Below are 19,907 nucleotides of genomic sequence, written 5' to 3'. Positions count from 1 at the left end.
TAGTTTGCATTACAATTTTACTTTTTAAATTTCTTGTATCACCCTTTAATGCTGAAAACATACAGCTGCATGCTTCAAACAAAACTGGTCTCTAGAAAGTGATCTTTATTGGCGAGATTTAATCCATCCCTCTGAACTTCAGCCACTGCTAATATAAGGCATGTCCCCACAAGTGGGAACGTGTTTCCCCAGGAACAAACAGTAGCGGCACAATATGTGCCACTGCTACTTGTCCCTAGGGAACACCTGTAAATGGGTGCTCTAGCATGTAGCACATTGCCCCAGGTGGGGTAGGGGAGGCTGGGGCCAGTATCTGGGCTGACCCCAGCAGCCTTACCTGGGGTCCTGGGGGCCTCCAGAGGCCACAGCTGTGGCAATCCTGCAGCAGGAAGCATGACCGTCAGCTAAGTTCCAGTTCAGGCAGTGCATGCTGCTGCCACATATACCACCCTGGTTTTTTTAGGTGTGGGTTTTTTGACACTGCTCATGCATGCTTGTCTGGACACACCCATGGAGTTGGACTGTGGGTTTTTACCCACAACTCTCAAGTCTATGTAGCAATGCACCTCCATAGCAATGCACCTGAGAGTTCTGGAGCAACTGTTCCAGAGATCCCTGGAGCATCCTCTCTGCTCATTTTGGGGTGGGCTGCATTCTTAGAGGCACAGATGGTATCATGGCACTAGAGCTGCAATTGTCTCTGATCCTTTTATAATAAGAACCCTTCTTAAATGCCCCTTCTTACCCACACACTCATGCTACTGCCAAGGAAATCCTGGTACCTGAAACACAGGAAAACTGTTGTACCTCATATAAATATTTTTCTCCACAGGGCAAAATACCATGCTACAAAGTTAGATCCCAAAGTTACTTAGCATATTGCCCTTATTAGGCCTGTGCATGAAAGATCAGGAGGTTTTCTATCCCTATAAATGCAATTATATGCTGCGCACACATTCTTCTGGATGTTATACAGTGCAGACCTTTTTCATCTTTAAAAAAATCCAATCAAACCAAAAGGAAGTTCCCAAACTTAACTGGGTGTGCACAAGTATTTAAATAAAATTGGTTGATGCTTTGGAGACAGCCTGGAAACTTCAATTAACTCCTTCCTAGGCATGAACAAAAAGGAAGAGTGTTCCAGGTTACTAAAGGGTGAGTATGGAATACAAAGTATTCTAGGGCATGCAACAGGAAGGAGAAAACCTTGGAAAAGGAAAAAAAAAACAAAAAACAAAACCTTATCTTTGATCTAAGGTTCAATGGATTATGTCCAGCAACCATCTGTTACTTATAAAGGATGACCCATGTTATAAATTAATGTGATTTGTTTTGTGCACTAGCACTCTGGTATTCCCAGACGTTTTCTTAGTTCAGCTGCCCTTTTTTCCATCTGTTGAAGGTTCCAGTGCCACTGTCTTTTATTTGACTGGAGTTTGTTCAGTTGACAATGCAAACGTTTTAGAATAGCATCACATCTTTTATTCTGTACCTAATAAAACAGGGAAAAAATCATTTGAAAGCTGTTAGCAGGAAAATCAATACAAAACACAAAGAATGAGACTAGTGTAGTTGGCTGGAATCTGCTGTAGGGAAGGCTGCACTACAGTGGCAAACATCGATTTGTACAAAAAAGATTATAAACTATACAAAGAGCAGAGGGTTCAGACTGTTTTTCATTCCTAAAAACCTGGACTTGCCTGTTACCAAGGTTAGTGGTGGAATAATTTAGATGACCTTGTTATAGTCTTCAGTATTTACACCACACAAACAATCATTTAGCTTCTTCATAGAATGGCAATATTGAAACATAACAGCACTGTAGCACTTCTGCCGTCAGCCACATTTGTTGAGAATAGCTGCTACTGAGGTTTATTTGAGGGTTACACAACAAAGGTGTTTTATTTAAAGGTAAAAACCACATGCATGCAACTAATACTGCATTATTAAAACTTGTTTTAATGGCATATATTATCAATCTTGTTGTTATTTTCTAAAACATTATGACTGGCATACATTTAATGTATATTTGAAAATATACATTTACCCCCACGTGCACAGGATTTAAGTTTCACTGCCCCACCTTTAACATGCACTGAAATCAAACAGACACTTCTACATGCTCTTCATCATCATCTTGTAAAGGGGATAGGTTGATTGCCCTCACCGTGATTGGCCACTTCATTTTGATTCTTATCCATCACAACTTTTCTAGTGAACTGTCAGAATCAGACTCAGCACTGGCTACGTACGACTACATTTGATTAATATTTAAAATGTATAATCAGCACCATCTTTGAGAAAATCTTTTGGTGAATGTGTATCTTTGCTTCTCTTGTTGGTGAAACTTGAGGAATGTGAACCTGTACAAAGGTGTCCTCTACACAGAAATACTTTCAGTGAGTAGGGATAGATAGAACAGCGCCCTTCTGGTTTCTGCTTCCTACTGTACCTACAAATCACCTTGTTTCTGTTAGAGGGGAATAATGTCACTCCAGCACAAAAACAATACATGAGTGTTAGATGACCCAATTCTTACAGGAAAGGTGGGCTGCCAGCATAAAACAAAGAGAGGAAATTATCAATTTTCTCAAATATCAGCTCTCAAGGTTACAAGGGTTCTAGCAACACTGACAGTATTGCTGCTATGACTAGTTATTATATATATTTGGTAAGGTAGGGCTAGCAACCTCTTTGCAAAACATTTTAAAACTTCAGGTACAGTACTAACATTCTTTCACTAGACTGTAATTATATTCTATTCAAAAGACTTTACCTCAATCTCTTTTCTAAGCTTAACATGCATTTTTTTCTCTTCTTTAAGGTGTTTTGTCTTTTCATTGATAGACTCTTTCATTACACTAATTTTCTCTTTTAAGTGTGTAATTTCTTCCTGCAGATAAAAATGGTTATAAAAAAATTGTTTGTAAAACAAAATTACAGTGCAATTGTTTACCTTGTTATAGGTGTCATCTTTTAACAATTTCTGTATAAAGAGTTACTTTAGCTAAAGAAATACATTCAGCACTTTAAAGGGTTGACTTCAATACTGTTCCTGACTACCTGAACATATCTGGGTATTTAAAAACAGCAGACAGAAAAACATTACTCAGGAATATGGAAATAGCTGCAGCACTGAAGCACCTTGAATTTGCCTACCACACTACTACACATGCAGCTGTTTTTATTTTTTTAAGTATTTGAAAAATGTGTGCATGAGTAGATACAACCTGTAGTCATTATCTTGCCCTTCATATTTTCACCAAACTTGCTTTTTGTCAATAGTGACCTGGGAACATATTTCCTTATGGGTTAATTTCCTCAAAAAGCTACAGAAGTTGGAGTGCATCTTCAGCACAGTAGCTGTCCATCATACTGCCTGTGTAATTGTCCGTTGATAACTCACTAAACCACCTGCAGTTGGCCACAAAAGCATATTGGGCTAATTGTCTACTGTAGCAACCTGCATTTTCAACACATACAGTGATGGCACAACTTATAATTCACCTTGTGGCTCCATGGCCATTCACAGTAAGTGTATGCTCAATCAATCATAATGACCTACATTCACCACACCCAAATCCACAAGGCCTGATGGCCAAGTGAGAAGAATCACACTGGCACTTGTATAGCTGTAAACCAGACATACTAGACGTAGCCATCTCAACATGTGAGAAAAGAGATTTTGCTTAAATAGTAAACAAAGGGGAGAAATCTATGTTTTTCATACAAATAATTCTGTGACAACACAATAAACAAACTAGTTCACCCCTCACTTCCACTACAAAATTAGTCATCACAAATAAGTAAAAGTGCCAGATTATAAAAAGCCTGTAACTTCTGTGGACAGTGAAAAACTGGGCGCATCTACATGTTCAGTGGCGATACATTGGGGGTGGACGTGCACCCCCTGAGAGTCCTGGTGCACCCTCTGACAGACCACACTCCCTGCTTAGGTAATGGGTAGGCGGGAGTGCTGGAGACTGAGAGCACTGCGGTCACTTCCAGGAGTGCTACAGCCACTTTGGCCACAGGGGGACCCCCAGATTGGCCGCGGGGGGACCCCCCCAGTTGCTGACTAAGGTGGCACCAGTCACCCATGTACACATGCACTTTAATTCACAGTAGCCTATTCTACTGCACATTAAGGCTTCACAGCAAAAACAATGCTAATATGCTAACGTGCAGGAGAATTAATGTACCATGCGTTAAGTGTCACTAAAAAGGTGTTTGCTATTGCTACTGCGCATCAGGACAGTCTAATGTGTTTTTATGTAGTATCTCATATTAGAGGTACTAAACCTAATGCGCAGTAGCAAAAGCACATTAATGAACTTGTAGATATGCCCACCATGATCTAAAAGTACTGCATTTGTGACTTGGTGAATGCTAGGTCATAGACTATGGGCATCTATACACATGCTCCGGGGGAGGGGGGGGGCACTTTAATTAGAGTGGCTCTCCGAGAGCTGCTCTAACTAAAGTGCCCACAGCGTCACATGTATTCAGTATCCTGTGCTTCAAAATGGCAGTGAGGGCACTTTCACTAAAGCCTGTTTGCCATTTTGAAATGCTGGGACACAGAATACATGTGACGCAGAGGCTGCTGGAGTGCACTAATTAGCATGCTTCAGCAGACTCAATTAATCAAGTCTGCTCTGATGTGTGCTAATTAGCATACATTGGAGCACAGGTCTGTCATGTGTATAGGTGCCCATTGTGATTACAAACACAATCTTATGCAAGAAAGCAAAGTTATTCGGTGCAGAACTCAGTGTTGCAGTTTTTCAATATTCTGACAACTGGCTTCAGAGCCTCAAGGCTAGAGGTAGGATTGCATATCAGATGACTGGTGATAGAAGTGAAGGTATTAATCCAAACATGATCAACAGTGGGTTAGAGCAGCGAATCTAGATCTGCTCACTGCACATTTACAATTTAGACAATATGGTCTGTCTTTGCAGTTATGTACCACTGAGAAAGTTGGATAAAACAAATAGAAACCAAAAAGCAGAGGGAGCAGATATTTCCCAGGCTACGTACACAGACAGGAAAGATGAACTTAACATTGTTATCATCAGAATCTACATTGCTTCAAGCAGTTCAATTCAGTTTTACCATGATTACATATAAAGCACGGAGAAGATAGTGGATGGTGAATGGGATTCTGCAATAATTGCTATGATCTTGGAATCAAAGATAGGAAATGGAAAATGTACCCAGTCACATCATCCTGAAAACCCATCAAACATCCAAATAGAGCTTCTCTTGGTGACAAGCACCAACCAATTGTAATGATCAGAGCCTAAAAAAGTTCTCTTCTCAATATCTCTTGTGAGACTTCATGTTGAGTGACTGGTTTCAGCCAGCACCAATCCACTGACCAAAGTACGGGGATGAAGCAGCTCCAACGGATATCAACAGCTATAAGTGCCACCCTGGAATTTAGTTATGCAAGCAGCTGTTGAGGATATATAAGCTTTGGGTAGTAGCATGGCCCTGGTGGTGACAACATTGTCACTGTGAACTAACTTTGGAAACACATTTGAGTGGCTGATGATTCTGGCAGAACTACTGATGATCTGTGCAGTATCTAGTAGTAGACCGGCAGCTAATGACAAGAAAACTAATTAGACGTGAGAGATACTCTCCTCTTACATGGAAAACTAATCATAATGGATTTATGTGTATGTGTTATTCAGCTATATATACAGAGTTGTATGTTCTAAATAAATTCTCACCTATTGTAATTGTCTATGATATTATTCATACAAAAATATCTCCTACATAACTAAATGGCTTTAAGAAAAAGCCTATCTAGTGATACAGTTCATCCTCTGCTAAGAAAAAGGAAATTTAAACAAGGTAAACCATGCATTCCACATAGCCTATACTACAGAACAGCCATAACAGATTTATACTATTTTTATAACCACATACAACAGAAAGTAAGCAGAACACTGAACAGAGTTTATAGGCAGTAAAACGATAGCATATGTTCCTTTGTATAGGATCAGATGCAAATATAGATGGATGCGTTTTACATAAACCACATTCTAAAATTTAGTGCAACTGATCTCTTGGCCACCCAAGTAATAAATACTTCTGGCATTACATATATAGAAAAACATACAGGTTACAAAAAAGTTTCCCAGATGAAAACATAGTGTCATTTATATTTAGAAGAGACATTAAGAGTTTGAATTCCACAAATAGCTGCATAAATGTCATAAGCAACTATAACTCCCTCTACAATATCAACAGGAAATAACCTTTCCATGTTGTATGAGTTAAGTCTCTGATAGAGACATAATAGGATAGCTCCATGCCATGGCCAGCTTCAGAGAGAGCTCAGTCTCACCACCAACACAGCTGGGCTGCTGACCTGGGAGTTCCCTCACAGGGTGCATCTACATGTGCTTTTGAAGGTGGCGCAATAAATTCTAATTTAATGCGCTGGAATTGCACCCAGGTACCACATCTACATATGCGCCTGGGACCACAGCACATTGAGCTGAGTCGGAGCAGCTCCAACTGGCAGAGGGCCTGGAGGGTCAGCCTGCCAGCCTGGGGGTGCTCCTCCCAGCAATGTGCTGCGGAGTGGCTGGTTGACCCTTCTGAACCTCATGCCTCAGCCATCCATTCCAACTTCTACACATGCACTGCTGCAGAGTAAAAAACTGTGCAGTAGGGTAGTACTTGTATTTACAAGTACTACTACCCTGCTGCAGAGTTAATTAGTTCACCCCAGCCTAATAGGGCCTGTGTGTATAGAAGCAAGATGTGGAGCTAACTAATCTACTCTACAGTAAATGTTGTGTGTCGTCTCTAAAGATGCCACCCTGCTCTCTCTTCTGCCTGACTTCAGACTAACACAAGTGACTAATTCTCACAGATTTCCTTAAAGCTGTCATTGTTCATTAACATTGCTGCAAAACATAGTTTATGTTAAATTAAGCCTTTCAGTCTAAAAGCAACAGATTTGATTCGAATCTCAATTATACTTAACATTGCTCTTTGAGTGGTATGATTCCATTTTTTTCACTAGAGTTATTCCTGCTTGACACCAGCGCAGGTTATGTGGACCCTGTGATCCTAAGATTATTTCTCATATGCAGTTACTAAATTTTCCCCTGGAAGTTTCCCTTCAAAAGCATTTAGGTTAAAGTCATATACAAACACAGAAGTGCTATAAATGCAGAAAACAAAGATGATAAAACAGGTATTTTTTTCCTTCTCCTTTCTTTCTGTTCTTTCTCTTTTCTCATTAACACAAACTTCTCTTGGCAAACAGCTCAACTACAACTCATTACCAACCAAGACAGTTAAACCAGTACTGTGCTGTTAGCTGAAATATCATTTACAAGGATCTACACTGAGGGGTTGGCAAAGTGCTTATATAGGTTTATATAAGACCCAGCAGGATTTCACAAATAGCACTAAAAGTAACTGGTAGGTTTTAGCTAGTAGCATGGTTTTGTTACAACCATGTTAATATCTTTACACTAAGCAATAATGTAGGTACTAGCAACTGAACAAGAGTATCAAGAACAACATATGGCACAATTTTTGTTATGGATGAAGATCATTATATTGCTTCAATTAATCTCATTTGGATGAAGAAGTATACCACAGAGATAAACATTGTGAGGAAGTTGACCTGTTTATTATTTAATAATGTAAAAAAAAGTACACAATTGGAAATTAATCCAAAAAGCCATGTCATACCTGCACTTGTTTTATAACATGTCCTTTAGGATTCTGGAGATGATGCATTAATTGTTCCTTCTTTGTCTTCAGCTCTTTAACTATGGACTGTTTTTTAGCAAGCTCAGTCATAACTGGCATTTTGCTTTCAATCTCCCAAAACAGTGCTTTATGGACCAATATTTTCTCACGATATGCTTTGTTATTTGCAAGCATTGCCTCAAATTCTTCTTCAGCTGTTTCTGTGTCAAGTTTAAGCTTTACGTTTTCAGCATACAGGGATCTGACTTGGGCCTCCAGACTTTTACAGTTACATTCTGTCATTTCTATAGCATCATCTTGCTGATAAATTTGCCTTTCTGTTGCTTTTGTGTCTAATAAAATAGCGTCCCTTTGTCTTTCAAGGTCCTGAAGCTCAAACTGTAAAACATTGCAATACTCAACTTTCAGTTGAAAGCGATGTTTGAGACAATCACAGGGAGCTATTTAAACAATATGGCCTACATTTAATTGGGTGGGGCATGTATTTGTGGAACACAAAATAAACCATCTATAAGCCTTAAAAATAATCTTTAGAATGGAAGAGCATTGTTGTTCCATTTTCTAAAATCATCACCTAAGAGACATAACACATGAGCAGTGTCCTAGGCTTCATTCATTTGACCTTAAAGGTGAGTAGGCATAAAATGTACTGTCTTTCAAATGAGTTCAGCTTCCTCATATTCACCTGGTGTGTAGTGGGATGTGTCACGCTCATCCTTGTCAAGCTCCCTAATGATTTGCCTAACAAGGAAAACTGGTTTATTTTGTGTCAGACTAAACCTAAATACTTACCTGCATCTGACCTGGGAAAACAACCATAGTTCAAGTACAGCTGTTAAAATTGAACTAAAGGTGTGTCAGCCTACACTATAACAAGAATGTAGCTGAGTTAAGACTGGGTAGCTAACTCCATTCTGTTCTGTCAGGGTCATATAGGGAATATCCACACCACAGCAGATTACTGTCTTATCCCAGCCATGTTCCCTGCAATTCAGACCCAAAAATGAAACAGTAAGATGCCCAGAAACACCCCAGCCTCCACTCCTGGGAATGCCAGAAACCCAAATCCTGAATGCAGTGCCAGGGGTGCTCCCAAGACATCTCATTTCCAGGGTTGCTGTGTGTGGTACAGGAACCAATTGGTGGGACTAGCTTTGGTAATAATAAGCAGGGATCCTGGTTTTCTCTGATTTTAAAAAAAATCCCCAATTTTCAGTTAAAGAAGTGTGACCCCAAATCCACATCTTTCCATACATTAAATTAAACACCACTTTATATATGGTGGTATACATATATATATATATACACACACACACACACACCACCATCTTTATCTGTGTGTGTTACACACACTCGTATACATACATACATAGAGAGAGACAGTGGTCTTTCATTTTAATCATGAAAAAATATAGATTTGGGGTTACTTTTTTTTTTAACTGAACAGTGGGGATTTTTTTAAATCAGAAAAAAACAGGAACCCCTGTAGTAAGACTGATCTCTCTGCTGCCATGATCTCAGCCAGGTCCATCTAACTGTTGGGTGCCCGGGAAACATATGCCCCTGAGGCCAGACAGCACATGGACTGCATGGCCTCCAGGCTACATGCCAGATAGCATGCCCCCTCCACTACACCATGTGAAGCTTCTCCTCTGGGGCCAGGGAGGAGAGGAGGAGGCAAGGGGAGCCTGGAGACCCCAGGGCAGCAGCTGGAAAGTGACAGGGAGAGCAGTGCCCAGGCCAGTAGCTAGGTGGTTGCAACTTAACCCCCACACAGGACACATGCAGCCTGCAGGCCACCAGTTAGAGAGCCCTGATCCAGACTTATCCTTTTCTCATGACTGTGATAGCTGAGTGTCTCACACCATACTAATTCCTTAAGCAATGTGGCTACATCAGTTGCATATGGTTTGTTCCAGTTCTCAACCTTTCAACCAGGGAAGAATTGTGCATCCAGTGAATGTTTTGCTATTGCCTTAAATGCTTAGATTGTAAGAGAGGCTTTTTAGGATCGTTTGTGTCAGCTAGCCCTTATCCACTAGCCATCCTGGGCAGGCAAGCAAAAAATCTGAATGGCAATGATCTAAATTTGAAGAAGTTATTGTTTTGCATCTAGATAAGGGGACAACCTTAAAAAGGCAAAAGCTATCTTGCCTTTCGTGTTTCATGAGCTTTGAGTACCAAATGATTTAACCATAACATTCTTCTAACTCTGATTTTTGTAGGGAATTTCCAAGGATTTTTATAAAGAAAGAAAGGGAAGGTAGTGTGAGAAAGCAAATAAATTAGCCTAACTGTCCAGGATTTTGAAGCTCTAGAGCAGGAGTGGGCAATTCTCTTTGCTGGAGGGACACTTAAAGAGATCTGGTGAGCTGTTGTGGGTGGTGGGGGCATTTATCCTATCTAGCCCTGGGCCTGCCCACCCCAAACCCACCCCCAGGGACCCTAGACAGAGCAGGCAGGTTCTCCATGGCAGGACCACTACGGCAGGACTCAGTGGGCTGCGTAAATGGAACGGGATGGGGCCATGGCAAGCTGGGGAGCAGTGGCCCAGAGTGGTGGGGCTGGGGCTGAGGCTGGGATTGCAGGGCACTAACAGCAGGGGGCTGGGGCAGAGCTGCTATCCGCTCCCCACATGTCCGTGTGATGGGCACTGGTTCCACAAGCAGGGACATGAGGACAGTAGACGGTGACTCTGCCCAGGGCCCTGGCCCTGTGCTGTCACTACCCTGCAATCCTGGCCCTGGCCCCAGCCATCCCATTCTGAATGCGTCTCCCCAGCTGCGCTGTCTAGAATCCCTTGGTGGCTTGGATCCAACCTGAAGGCCATATTTTGCCCACCCCTGCTCTAGAAGTGTTAAAAAACTGCAAATCTGTGCAAATTTTATGCTCTATTTGGAGCATCTATGTTAGACTGTACTGTTGTGTTACCCTGGCAGGAAAGAGAGGTTCTAAAGGAGGAAGGTCAAAGTACGATGCCTCTTGGGCATCTTAAAGGCTCCAGAAGGAAGGAAGATGCTGCTGTACTATTACAGTGCACTTCAGATTTTTAAGGTACCCAGTGGCCCTCAGAATGATGAGCGAGCCCTTTCCCCAGTCCCAGTTCTCCTTATTGATTTAGGTAGTTGACTATAAAACCAACATACTTGTGCATAAATGATCAAAAAGAATCCTTCCTCAGGTACATATCACGTGAACTCAGCAAAAAAAAAATCTACAGCACATACTTGATACGTAACTTTCTGATGAATGAAACTCAGATAAATCAAATCAGGAAGAAGAGTGTGCACTGCTCCCCCTTCAGAGAAATTAACTTCATGCAGAATTTCAAACCTCAGCTGTTACAAATATAGAACTATTAAAATTATTATAGGAATTATTCCTATAATAATTTTTCTTTGCAATTCTGACCATATTAAACATGGCTGATTTTTTTTTAACGTGAAACTTAAAAAAAATCAGTTTTAGGTAGAAGTCAAGGCTGAATATATCAGTCCAAAAGGTGAAAGTTTCAGAAGTGTCTGTAAGCAGTTAGAACAGAAACAATTATACAAATTTAGCTATAACTAGATACATCTGGAGCTCTGCTGCGAAATATTAACAAATAAAAGCTGCATTTAGTGGCAGTTAAGGTAGAAACAAGAAATATGTTATATACCCAAAAGCCATAAGTACAGGATGATTTTAAAAAAACCTTGCAGAAAGAGTACAAGGAGAACTGAAACAATTTAGTGGAAAACTGCCAAAAGGAGTGATTTTAAAGTCTTATTCTTTCTTTATCCATACATTTTTACAAAGCATTCTAAAAATTCAGGATGTCTATATTTCTATGTTATGTTTTCGTTTTTGCCATTTCAACAGGATTTTCACAAAATAAGGAATTAAGCCATCCGCTAAAAATGAACTCTAACCAGTCTTAGCTCTTGAACAACCATATGTATAATGATATAAACATGTGAAGTCCTGGCAATGCTTAAGCCTTAGAGGGCAATTGAAAATGGCAAAGCCTAGAAATGTCATCTCTCTTTTACTCACAACACTACTTTCTTGCTTAGTATGAAATACGAATAAGATCTATATAAGATCTAATTACCTGCAACTGGGCAAGGACTGTTTTGCTCTTTTCTATCTCTGATGCTTGTGTATGTTGCTGCTCTGCTACTTCTTTTACCACTTCACCGAATGATGGTGAATTTTGCTTAGCCATTTCTAGAGAAAAAGACAGCAGTAAAAAAACATAAAATAAAAATGCTGTATGTATACTGTTTTCACATAGTTGAGTTCAGTGCTATGTTAAATGACTCTTTAAAAGAACAATACTTTCTGACTTATTCTTCCCATGTGAGCTCAGATTAATCAGTTATTACTCCTGGGCCATATTTGTTCACCAAAGAAAATTTAGGAATGGCTAGAAACTCAAAGGAAATGATAACAATGACTGCAAAAATCTCCTCTTCGGAGTCTCTTTTATAAATTATAAATCATTCCTTTGTTTCATACTATAAATATTCCTACTACTATTCTATTGAGCAGATCCCATTGCTATAAACCAGGCATAGTTCCATGTGGCAGAAGCATGTGTTGAAGCCTTCTTCTCTTTGTTTTTGGCTGGATAACTTAAACACTACAGCTACAATAGCAACACGTATCTGAGCTGAGGCAAGTTAATCACTAAACTCTGTTACCTCATTGATGTACTTGATGTCTCTTAAATGAACAGCTTAGAACAGGAAAAACTGGAAAGACATAGGATTGAAACAATGGTAGCGCACACAATGTGTTTGGTAAATTGATCAACAGCAATCAAAAAACTTATATAAAATTTATCACTGCTACATTTATATAATTTTAAGTAAAAGTTTATTAAGTCTAGGAAATCAAGTGATACTGGTTAAATATTCAGGAAATGTGTGTGGAAAACAGTGCCATAACAAGAGAGGGGGTGAGTGGGGCGACCACCCCAGGCGCTGAAGCGAAGGGGCACTAACAGAAGCTGCCCAGCCAGTGTGGGGTGCGGGATGGAGCCGCAAGCGGCTTGTTTTGGGGAGCGCAGGGATGGTGGGGGGGAGGCTTCCACCACTGTGTGCACATGCTGGCAAGCATGTGGGGGCATATGCCCCCCGGATCTGTGTGCGGGGCGAGGGCAGGCTGCTGCTGTAGGCTTTGCCCCAGGCACCAAAATTTCTTGCCATGGTACTACACGTGAAATATATGTTCAAGATCAAAATGTGGTAGCCAACACACAGTTGAGCTATGAGCTGGATTTATGTCGAACAGAGAATGTGATCATTTGCTTTTTTTTCTCTACAGGTTTGGCTAGATGGAAACACGTTGTAGAAGAACATATTTCAATTAGAAAAGCCACAGTGGCATACTTTGATTTGCAGCATTCATGTCCACAAGAAGAAAATAAAGAGATTTTTCATATACTCTCCAGTGCAGGTGGAAAATAGTTATCATACACTGATAGTGTTGGAGTGATATTGTAGCCATGATGTCTCAGAGAAGCTGCAAGAGGCAAGGATTTTTGTGGGTGATAACTTTTACTGAGCTGAATATAAAAAAGATACCACCCACAAAAATCTTTGCCTGAGTTGAATACATTTCAATTGCATTTTAAATCAGGAAAATATTAACTGCAGCATTAAAATATTAACTGTAGTATTTAAATATTAATTTACTGTTAAGATTAAAGTAAGGAAAATAATTATGCTTCTTTTTTAGATGAACACAAACAGTGTGACTCTAAGAAGTCTTGAATTCTTGGATGGACGTTAGACCTTTACTTCTGATCAATACCACTAACAGCTGTGATGTCTCGAAATGTGGTATTTGTGGCAACCCAAACAACAGCACATCTAGAAAGTCCTGCTATGGGAGTTCAGTATTAAGGCCACTCATGATTTTCCCAGTATTTGGTGCACTCCTCGAACCCAAGCTTCTGGGGTCTGGTTATAATATATAAATTTAAAAAAAAGAAGATTTCACAGCTGAAAAATGTGACACCCAAGGGCTCAGAAATCAGAAGTCAAATACCCAACCATTTTCTAATTGAAAAAGCCTCACAATTTCACGCTCAAACTCCTGGTTCTTTGGGACTGGATTCATGAGGCATTTTGGCCTGTAGGGCTAATACCACGGGCCTAAAAAACCTCACCAAACCCTACAGCACTTGGCAGGAGCCAGTGGTCAGACAGGTCTGTAAGAAGACAAAAAGGGAGGCCGTAAAGGCACTGGGTTTTGTATCCATAGAGGACAACCAGCCTGTCCTCTGTGATGGCCAGGCCAGCCCAGGTGGAGGAGAGTAGGTACCAGGCCTAGTTTGGTAGCACCCAAAGACAAACACAAATCAGCCGGGAAGTCAAGGAGGGGGGGGGAGGAGCGGGCACCTCACGCACAGCGGAGCTGCCAAGCCCTATGCACCAGGTGCAGCAACACAGGGGACCCCCAGGACTCCCCCTCACACAGCAGCAGCCTAGAGAGCATCTGCAAAGAGGGAGAGGCTGGGGAGCACGAAACCTCCCCGACGGCTGAGCGAAGCGCCTGCTTCAGGGGCTGTGGCCAAACTGACACCCAAAGATAAAAGCGTGCAACAGAGGAACGGCGCACGCGCCGTTTGCAAATGAAAGCCGGAGCTGCGGGCTAGTCTAGCCCCCGTCCAGGCCCCGCTCGCTGGGCTTGGTTTTATTTACAGTTTCAGGTGCACCCCGCGGGCAGGCCGAGTTCACATTTGCAGGCTTCTGCATGGCCGGAGCTCAAGACCAAGCCACCCCCTGGCCTGGGAACAACAGCTCCGAGGAGCGGAGCGGGGGAAATGCAACTTTCTCAGGGCGCTGCAGGAAAGATCAGTCTCCCCCTCCCCCTGCGCGGGGGTGAGGCACTTCCTGGTGGCAGTGCCGCCTTTTCAGGGCGATTGCAGCTCCGCTGGGGATGGCGGGTCCCTTTCAGCTCTGGAGATGAGCTGCCTGCACCTCCGCCTGGGTAACCCGACTTCACTTCCTTCGTCTCGGGCTCTGGGGCAGAGAGGGCTCCTGCCCCCCTGTCTTAGCTCCCCCCCTGCATGTCTTGCCTTATCGCAGGCACGTCTGAAGCTGCGTGCACCTGAGCGAGTCTCAGAGCAGCACACGCATAAGAGCTGGGTGCTGATTTAAGCGAGCCCACGGGTGTTTCCGGCCTCATCGTGACCCTAGGCTTTAATCTTGTGCAAACGCCTCTCAGGATTTCCTCCAGGCAGTGAGAGCTGCCGCCCAGGGGCCTGGGGAGCGAGGCAGGCTCTCCCCGTTCACAACTGACCTGGGAAGGGAATTTCCAGCTTGCAGAAATCAGCTGCTTGGATTGGTAATTAGGATGAGGCCATATAATAAGATTGCTAATAGTTATTTCTTTTATAGGATCCCCTTCTGGAGCACTGGATACTTATGTAAGTAAATGCTTGCCGTTCTTCACTCCTCGTTAATGTTTATTTTTGCAATTTCAGATCTGCTTCCTGTTTTAAGTGCTAAATACTAACTTTTGGGTCTTTCTGTTTCGTACATTAAGATTAGCAATGAATTTCTTTGTGTTTGCCCTGGCTGGCATGTAGTGCTTTACTCATAAGAGTTTCCTCTTCCGTGTTTGTTTAAAATACTAAACTCTTTGTATCTTTTTTCTGCTGTTTGTGTATGTCCTTATTTATCTAGCATAACACATTAAATAATCCTTGTCCTTTTTTATTTCTTTAAAAAACCTATCTCTTGAAAAACAAAACAAAAACTGTGAGTACTGCCTTAGTTTAAAAAAGAAAATGAGGCTGAGTGATAAGATGCAAAGAAAATCAATGTGGGGAAAAGGGAATAACTTATCCTTTTAATAATTTAGTTTTAAAACGCTTTCAGATTTTAGGAACCTTTCTTCTGAAAAATGTTTCTGTTCTAGTTTGGCTCTTTTTTTTTTCTAGGTAGTTTTCCTCTTTAAAACTTTCTTCCATATCCCCACTTTACTTTTTTGCCTTCTGTCCCAAAGCGAGTAGAGGTGTGTGTGCATGTGAGTAAAAAATATTTAAATGGGTTAAAATTGTATACTTAAACTATTATGGCTTTCTTCTTAAAAACAAGCACAGCTACATTAAATCTGATTCACATATTATGTATGGAAAGACCTAAGACTTTTAATCTCTTAAAACATTTAAATAAAAAGGTGTATAGGATCCATGAACCTCTAATCAGAAACTTTGCTTTACAGTCTGCACACTTTTTTTCTGTCATACTTGAAATAGGGACAGAAGTTGCACACAAAGTAGCTTTAAGTAAGTGGAAACTGGTTTAAACCTGTAACAGAACAGAAGTTCAGCGCACATGAGCTAGTTTCAAAATTGCTAAAACCAGTTTGAAATCAACCTGGTTGAATGTAGTATCAGACTTTTAACTGACTGAGCTCAAGCTGGTTTAGGGAACATCTGTCCCACCCCCTTCCTGGTTTAAGTTAAACCAGTCCCCCAGCATGCTCTGCAGCCCTGGGCAGGGCTGTGCTCTTTACTTCAGTGGAGCAGGACTGGCCCTGCCCCTCTGTTCCCTAGCTGGAGCAGGGGGGGGCAGGGACGTGACCAGATGCCAGGCCCCATAAGGCAAAGGGGGCAGGAAAGAGGTTTATTCCCCCAGTCCCTCCCTTGTTCCACCAACACGGCTTTGCCAGCATTTCTCTGCTCGCTGCTCCAGTGGTGGGGGCATGGCCAACCCCAGCAGTAGCCTCAAGTGAACTGGCCAGGGAGGGAGTTTAATTTCCCCCTCACTGTCCTACTAGCACAGACCCAGCTCCCCCTTTGCTGCCACAGTGGCAGGGGCATGGCCAGGCACCACCTGGCATGGGCTCCCTGAGGCAGAGGGGGTAGGGAGGGATCAGTCATTCTGCACCCTCCGCCCCAGGGGACCGCGGTGGGGTCTGCCAACCCCAGCCATTCCCGATTTTGCTCCTTGCATGGGGTGAGCACTAGGATAAGTTCCCTCACTGCCCACTTTGCCAAGCACTGCAGGTGAAATAACCCACCTTCGTGCCCTGGTGCCTGATGAGGCCATGTCAGCTGGCCTCTGGCTGCACCCCCACCCCTGCTGCTGGAGTGGTGAGGGGACAGGGACTGTGACAGGGGCAGCACCCCCTCTCATGGTGTCCCAGAGTGCAAGCCTCTTCCTGGCAGGGGGCTGTGCTGCAGGTAGGGATGGGGCGGTCAGAGCTGCCGCAGACTGCGTGGGGCAAGTAGTGGCAGTGCTAGCAGAGGCCTGGGGGACTGTGGTGACCCCTCTGGGCCCCAGTGCTGCTGCTTACCCTGTGCAGTCTGTGGCAGCTCTGCTCACCCCCACAGCACAGCCCCCCTTCTGGGAAGAGGCTTGTACTCTAGGACACCATGAGAGGGGGTGCTGCCCCCATCACGGTCCCTGCCCCCCTGCCAATTCAGGGGCACGGTCAGAGAGCAGCCAATATGGCCCCTCTAGGCAATGGGGCATGGAGGGGGAGGTATTTCCCCCTCCCTTCAGTGTCTGGCAACAGGAAGGCGGAGGGGGCTTATTTTGCTGCTCACCCGGCATAGGGAGAGATCGGTGATAGCAGCCTCAGTGGTTCCCTGAGAGTAGCATGAGAAATAAACGCCCCCCCCGCCCCCTCTGCCTCAGGGGGCCAAGCCGGCTGGTGCCAGGCCTCACCCCCACCCCTGCAGCTGTGGCAGCAAGGGGGGAGCACCAGGTGGACCCTGGCTCAGGTTCATGTTGGTGAAACAGAGCGGGGAATTAACACTGCCCCCCCAGCACCACTTCCCTGCAGCTGACAGTGCACTCTAGAGCCCCCTCAGCTCCTGGCCTGAGTGACTATAGGCAGGTACTTGCATTTTCTGTCTGGTGGGAATGTCTAGTCCCTTAATTGGTTCAATCTAGGCAGGTTAGGTCACCTGCAAAGATTGAATCAATTTAGGCTCTGGCTTTTTGAATGTCTGTACCTAGCCCTAGAAGCATAATCATCCTATATGGGGAATCATGGTTTAGAAATATGGCAATGTAGGCCCTGTACCAGGAACTAGGACTCTACGCTAGCTACAGAAAACTGGCAGTCACTTCAGACATTGGGACCTGGCCTCTGACTGCAAAGAAGACCATCACGTTTTGGCTGAGGATACATTTCAAGTTACCATCCTAATGCAACAGCTTGACACACACAAGCCCCCCATATCTGGTAAACAAAGATGATGTCTATCAAACTAAAATGTAAAATGGATACGAGTATGAAGCGAAGATATATTTGAAACCAGTAAGCACGGTGGACTTACGTAAGCCAACACATGGGTTTGCTTGGCATATACCGTATTTTCAGTCATAGCCTTTTTAATAGCTGGGATAGAGGTCATAAAACTTAATAGCATTCTACTTTGCAAATACATTTTGTTTACAGTCAACAGCATTTTGTCCATGGAGAGATGTGATGCAAAACTGGAAAGATGCAGTAGTGAATTGGCCAGTTATTCTTGTGTGCACCTCCTAGCCATTTCCCCAGTGGATTTCTTTCCATGTATGCACATCGTAACTGTGCAAGTAATCATCTCTCCCGCAGCACACATTCTTTTTCTCTTGTTAGGCTGAACTTCTGATTAATGCCCGCCAACTCCATGGGAAATAAAGAGATGAGGCAGCCTAACCTCTTGAGCTCTCTAGTTAAAGCCTTTGGGCCTGTGTCTATGGTCTACATCACACTGCTTACCAAACAAGAAAATTTTCCTACTTGGCATTTTCCATTATATGTAAATAGTACTCTGAGGGAGACTGAAAGTCATTAATTCCTTGACAGACATAGCGATCTGCAATCAGGTTTTGATGGACAGTTCTTTATATATTTTAAGTGGGTCAGTAGATTCATTTGCATTGAGGCAGATTAAGTCCTTTGTGTGTTACATGCAAAAAGAGGAAGAAAAAAACAGTTGTCATTACTTTTTTATTTTCAGTAAACAGCCACCACAGCTTTTTATATGAGTGCTGTATGTTTCTTTGTAACCCCATGCTGAGTAAATGGAATGTGAAAACATGTAATCAGCTGGACTCGTCTTGGTTTTGGAGTCTCTTAGGTTCCACTGTCCACAGCAGAAGACAGTTGCCAGTGGGCACGTCTGTATGTGTGCATTTAGTGCACAGTAACTGAAATTACTGTGCCGTAGGGGTGCATGTCTACACGTGCACCCTGTACTATGTAGTAAATATGGCAACTTGCACAGGCTTGAACATAAGTTTTGATACCTGCATCATGCAGGTATTAAATTTACTTCCAATTAGTTACTGCACAGTAATGCACATGTAGATGCCTTGCCATTGACAGTGTGTGTGAACTGACTTGAGACACTTCAGTTCCAAGTCAATCAACAGACAACGTTAATGTACTTTAATGACTGCACATGTAGATGCTGGCCTGTTCCCACTACTGCACCATAAATTTAAGCCAGTGTAAATGCATGTGTAAACATACCCAGTTGCACTGTACTGCCTTGTGCAGGTAAGCCTCAGGTTTGTTGTAGAAGCTGTCCTTCTGCTTGTATGGGATAGCTGATCATCTTAGTGCCAGAACAGAGAGCAGGAGGCCTTCTCTATAGCAGGAAGAAGGATAACCGAAGAGCACATGCAGATTTGGAGAATCTGGGATTATATGATGGAGATGCCATTATAGTAGGGGTCTGGCCTCAATGACCCTGAAGGTCCCATCCAGTTCTAGGTTTTCTGTGAATGTGTCTGTATGATTTATGAATTAAAGAGAGAGAGTTGGTATTACGAGAAACTATTATATGCTGGAACACTGCTGTGCAGCTATGAAATCCACTATTTACAAGGACTGTGTTGCATCCCTTGGACTAGAGAGGGAGTTAACCATTAAATCTGAACGGCCACTGATTCAGGAGAAAATGCTTTGGGCTTTACCTGAGAGCTAGGAGAACCCAGCTGTTCCAAACCTGTCTGCAAAGGGCTGGCAGATGGAGTAGTGGAAAACCTACCAAAGATATGAAGGGGTGGGAGGTGGGGGTGGGGAAGGAAACAAAAGTGAGGAGGCAGAGGCTCTCCGTGCTGGCAACAGATAGAGCTGGCAAGAACGGGGAACGCCCAGATGACGGGCAGCAGCTGGAGCAATAAGGTTCCCTCGCACTGAGGGGACCGAGGCAG

At 43.0% G+C, this 19,907-nt stretch overlaps 2 protein-coding genes across 2 annotated transcripts in view; one reads left to right on the top strand and one right to left on the bottom strand.

Annotated features, from left to right (window-relative positions):
* Positions 1-827: 827 nt before the first annotated feature.
* CCDC122 (coiled-coil domain containing 122) lies at positions 828-12,748 on the bottom strand. Its single transcript, XM_019525529.1, has 5 exons — positions 12,435-12,748; positions 11,843-11,958; positions 7,729-8,127; positions 2,777-2,893; positions 828-1,492 (listed from the first exon to the last, which is right to left on the bottom strand). Exons 2-5 carry the CDS (start codon positions 11,954-11,956, stop codon positions 1,340-1,342), a joined length of 783 nt encoding a protein of 260 aa, XP_019381074.1. The 5' UTR covers positions 11,957-11,958; positions 12,435-12,748; the 3' UTR covers positions 828-1,339.
* Positions 12,749-14,658: 1,910 nt separating this feature from the next.
* Positions 14,659-19,907, top strand: part of LACC1 (laccase domain containing 1) — a 22,166-nt gene continuing 16,917 nt past the window's right edge. Inside the window, exon 1 of the mRNA XM_019525425.1 lies at positions 14,659-15,164. The gene's annotated coding sequence lies outside the window, so the exon portion shown is untranslated. The remainder of the gene's footprint in view (positions 15,165-19,907) is intronic.

The sequence above is a fragment of the Gavialis gangeticus genome, unplaced genomic scaffold, assembly GCF_001723915.1.
Source record: "Gavialis gangeticus isolate Ggan-Ray unplaced genomic scaffold, GavGan_comp1, whole genome shotgun sequence".
Taxonomy (NCBI): domain Eukaryota; kingdom Metazoa; phylum Chordata; order Crocodylia; family Gavialidae; genus Gavialis; species Gavialis gangeticus.
Note: the sequence above shows the minus strand (reverse complement) of the source record. Positions and strands in the feature narration are given on the sequence as shown.

Bases quoted from the DNA above. Each gene is read 5' to 3' on its own strand.
- CCDC122 (XM_019525529.1), bottom strand. From the start codon at position 11,956: ATGGCTAAGCAAAATTCACCATCATTCGGTGAAGTGGTAAAAGAAGTA. The intron at 2,894-7,728 runs GTATGACATGGC...TTTTATCTGCAG, and splicing joins ATGTTATAAAACAAGTGCAG to GAAGAAATTACACACTTAAA. The intron at 1,493-2,776 runs GTAAAGTCTTTT...CTGTTTTATTAG, and splicing joins AGCTTAGAAAAGAGATTGAG to GTACAGAATAAAAGATGTGA.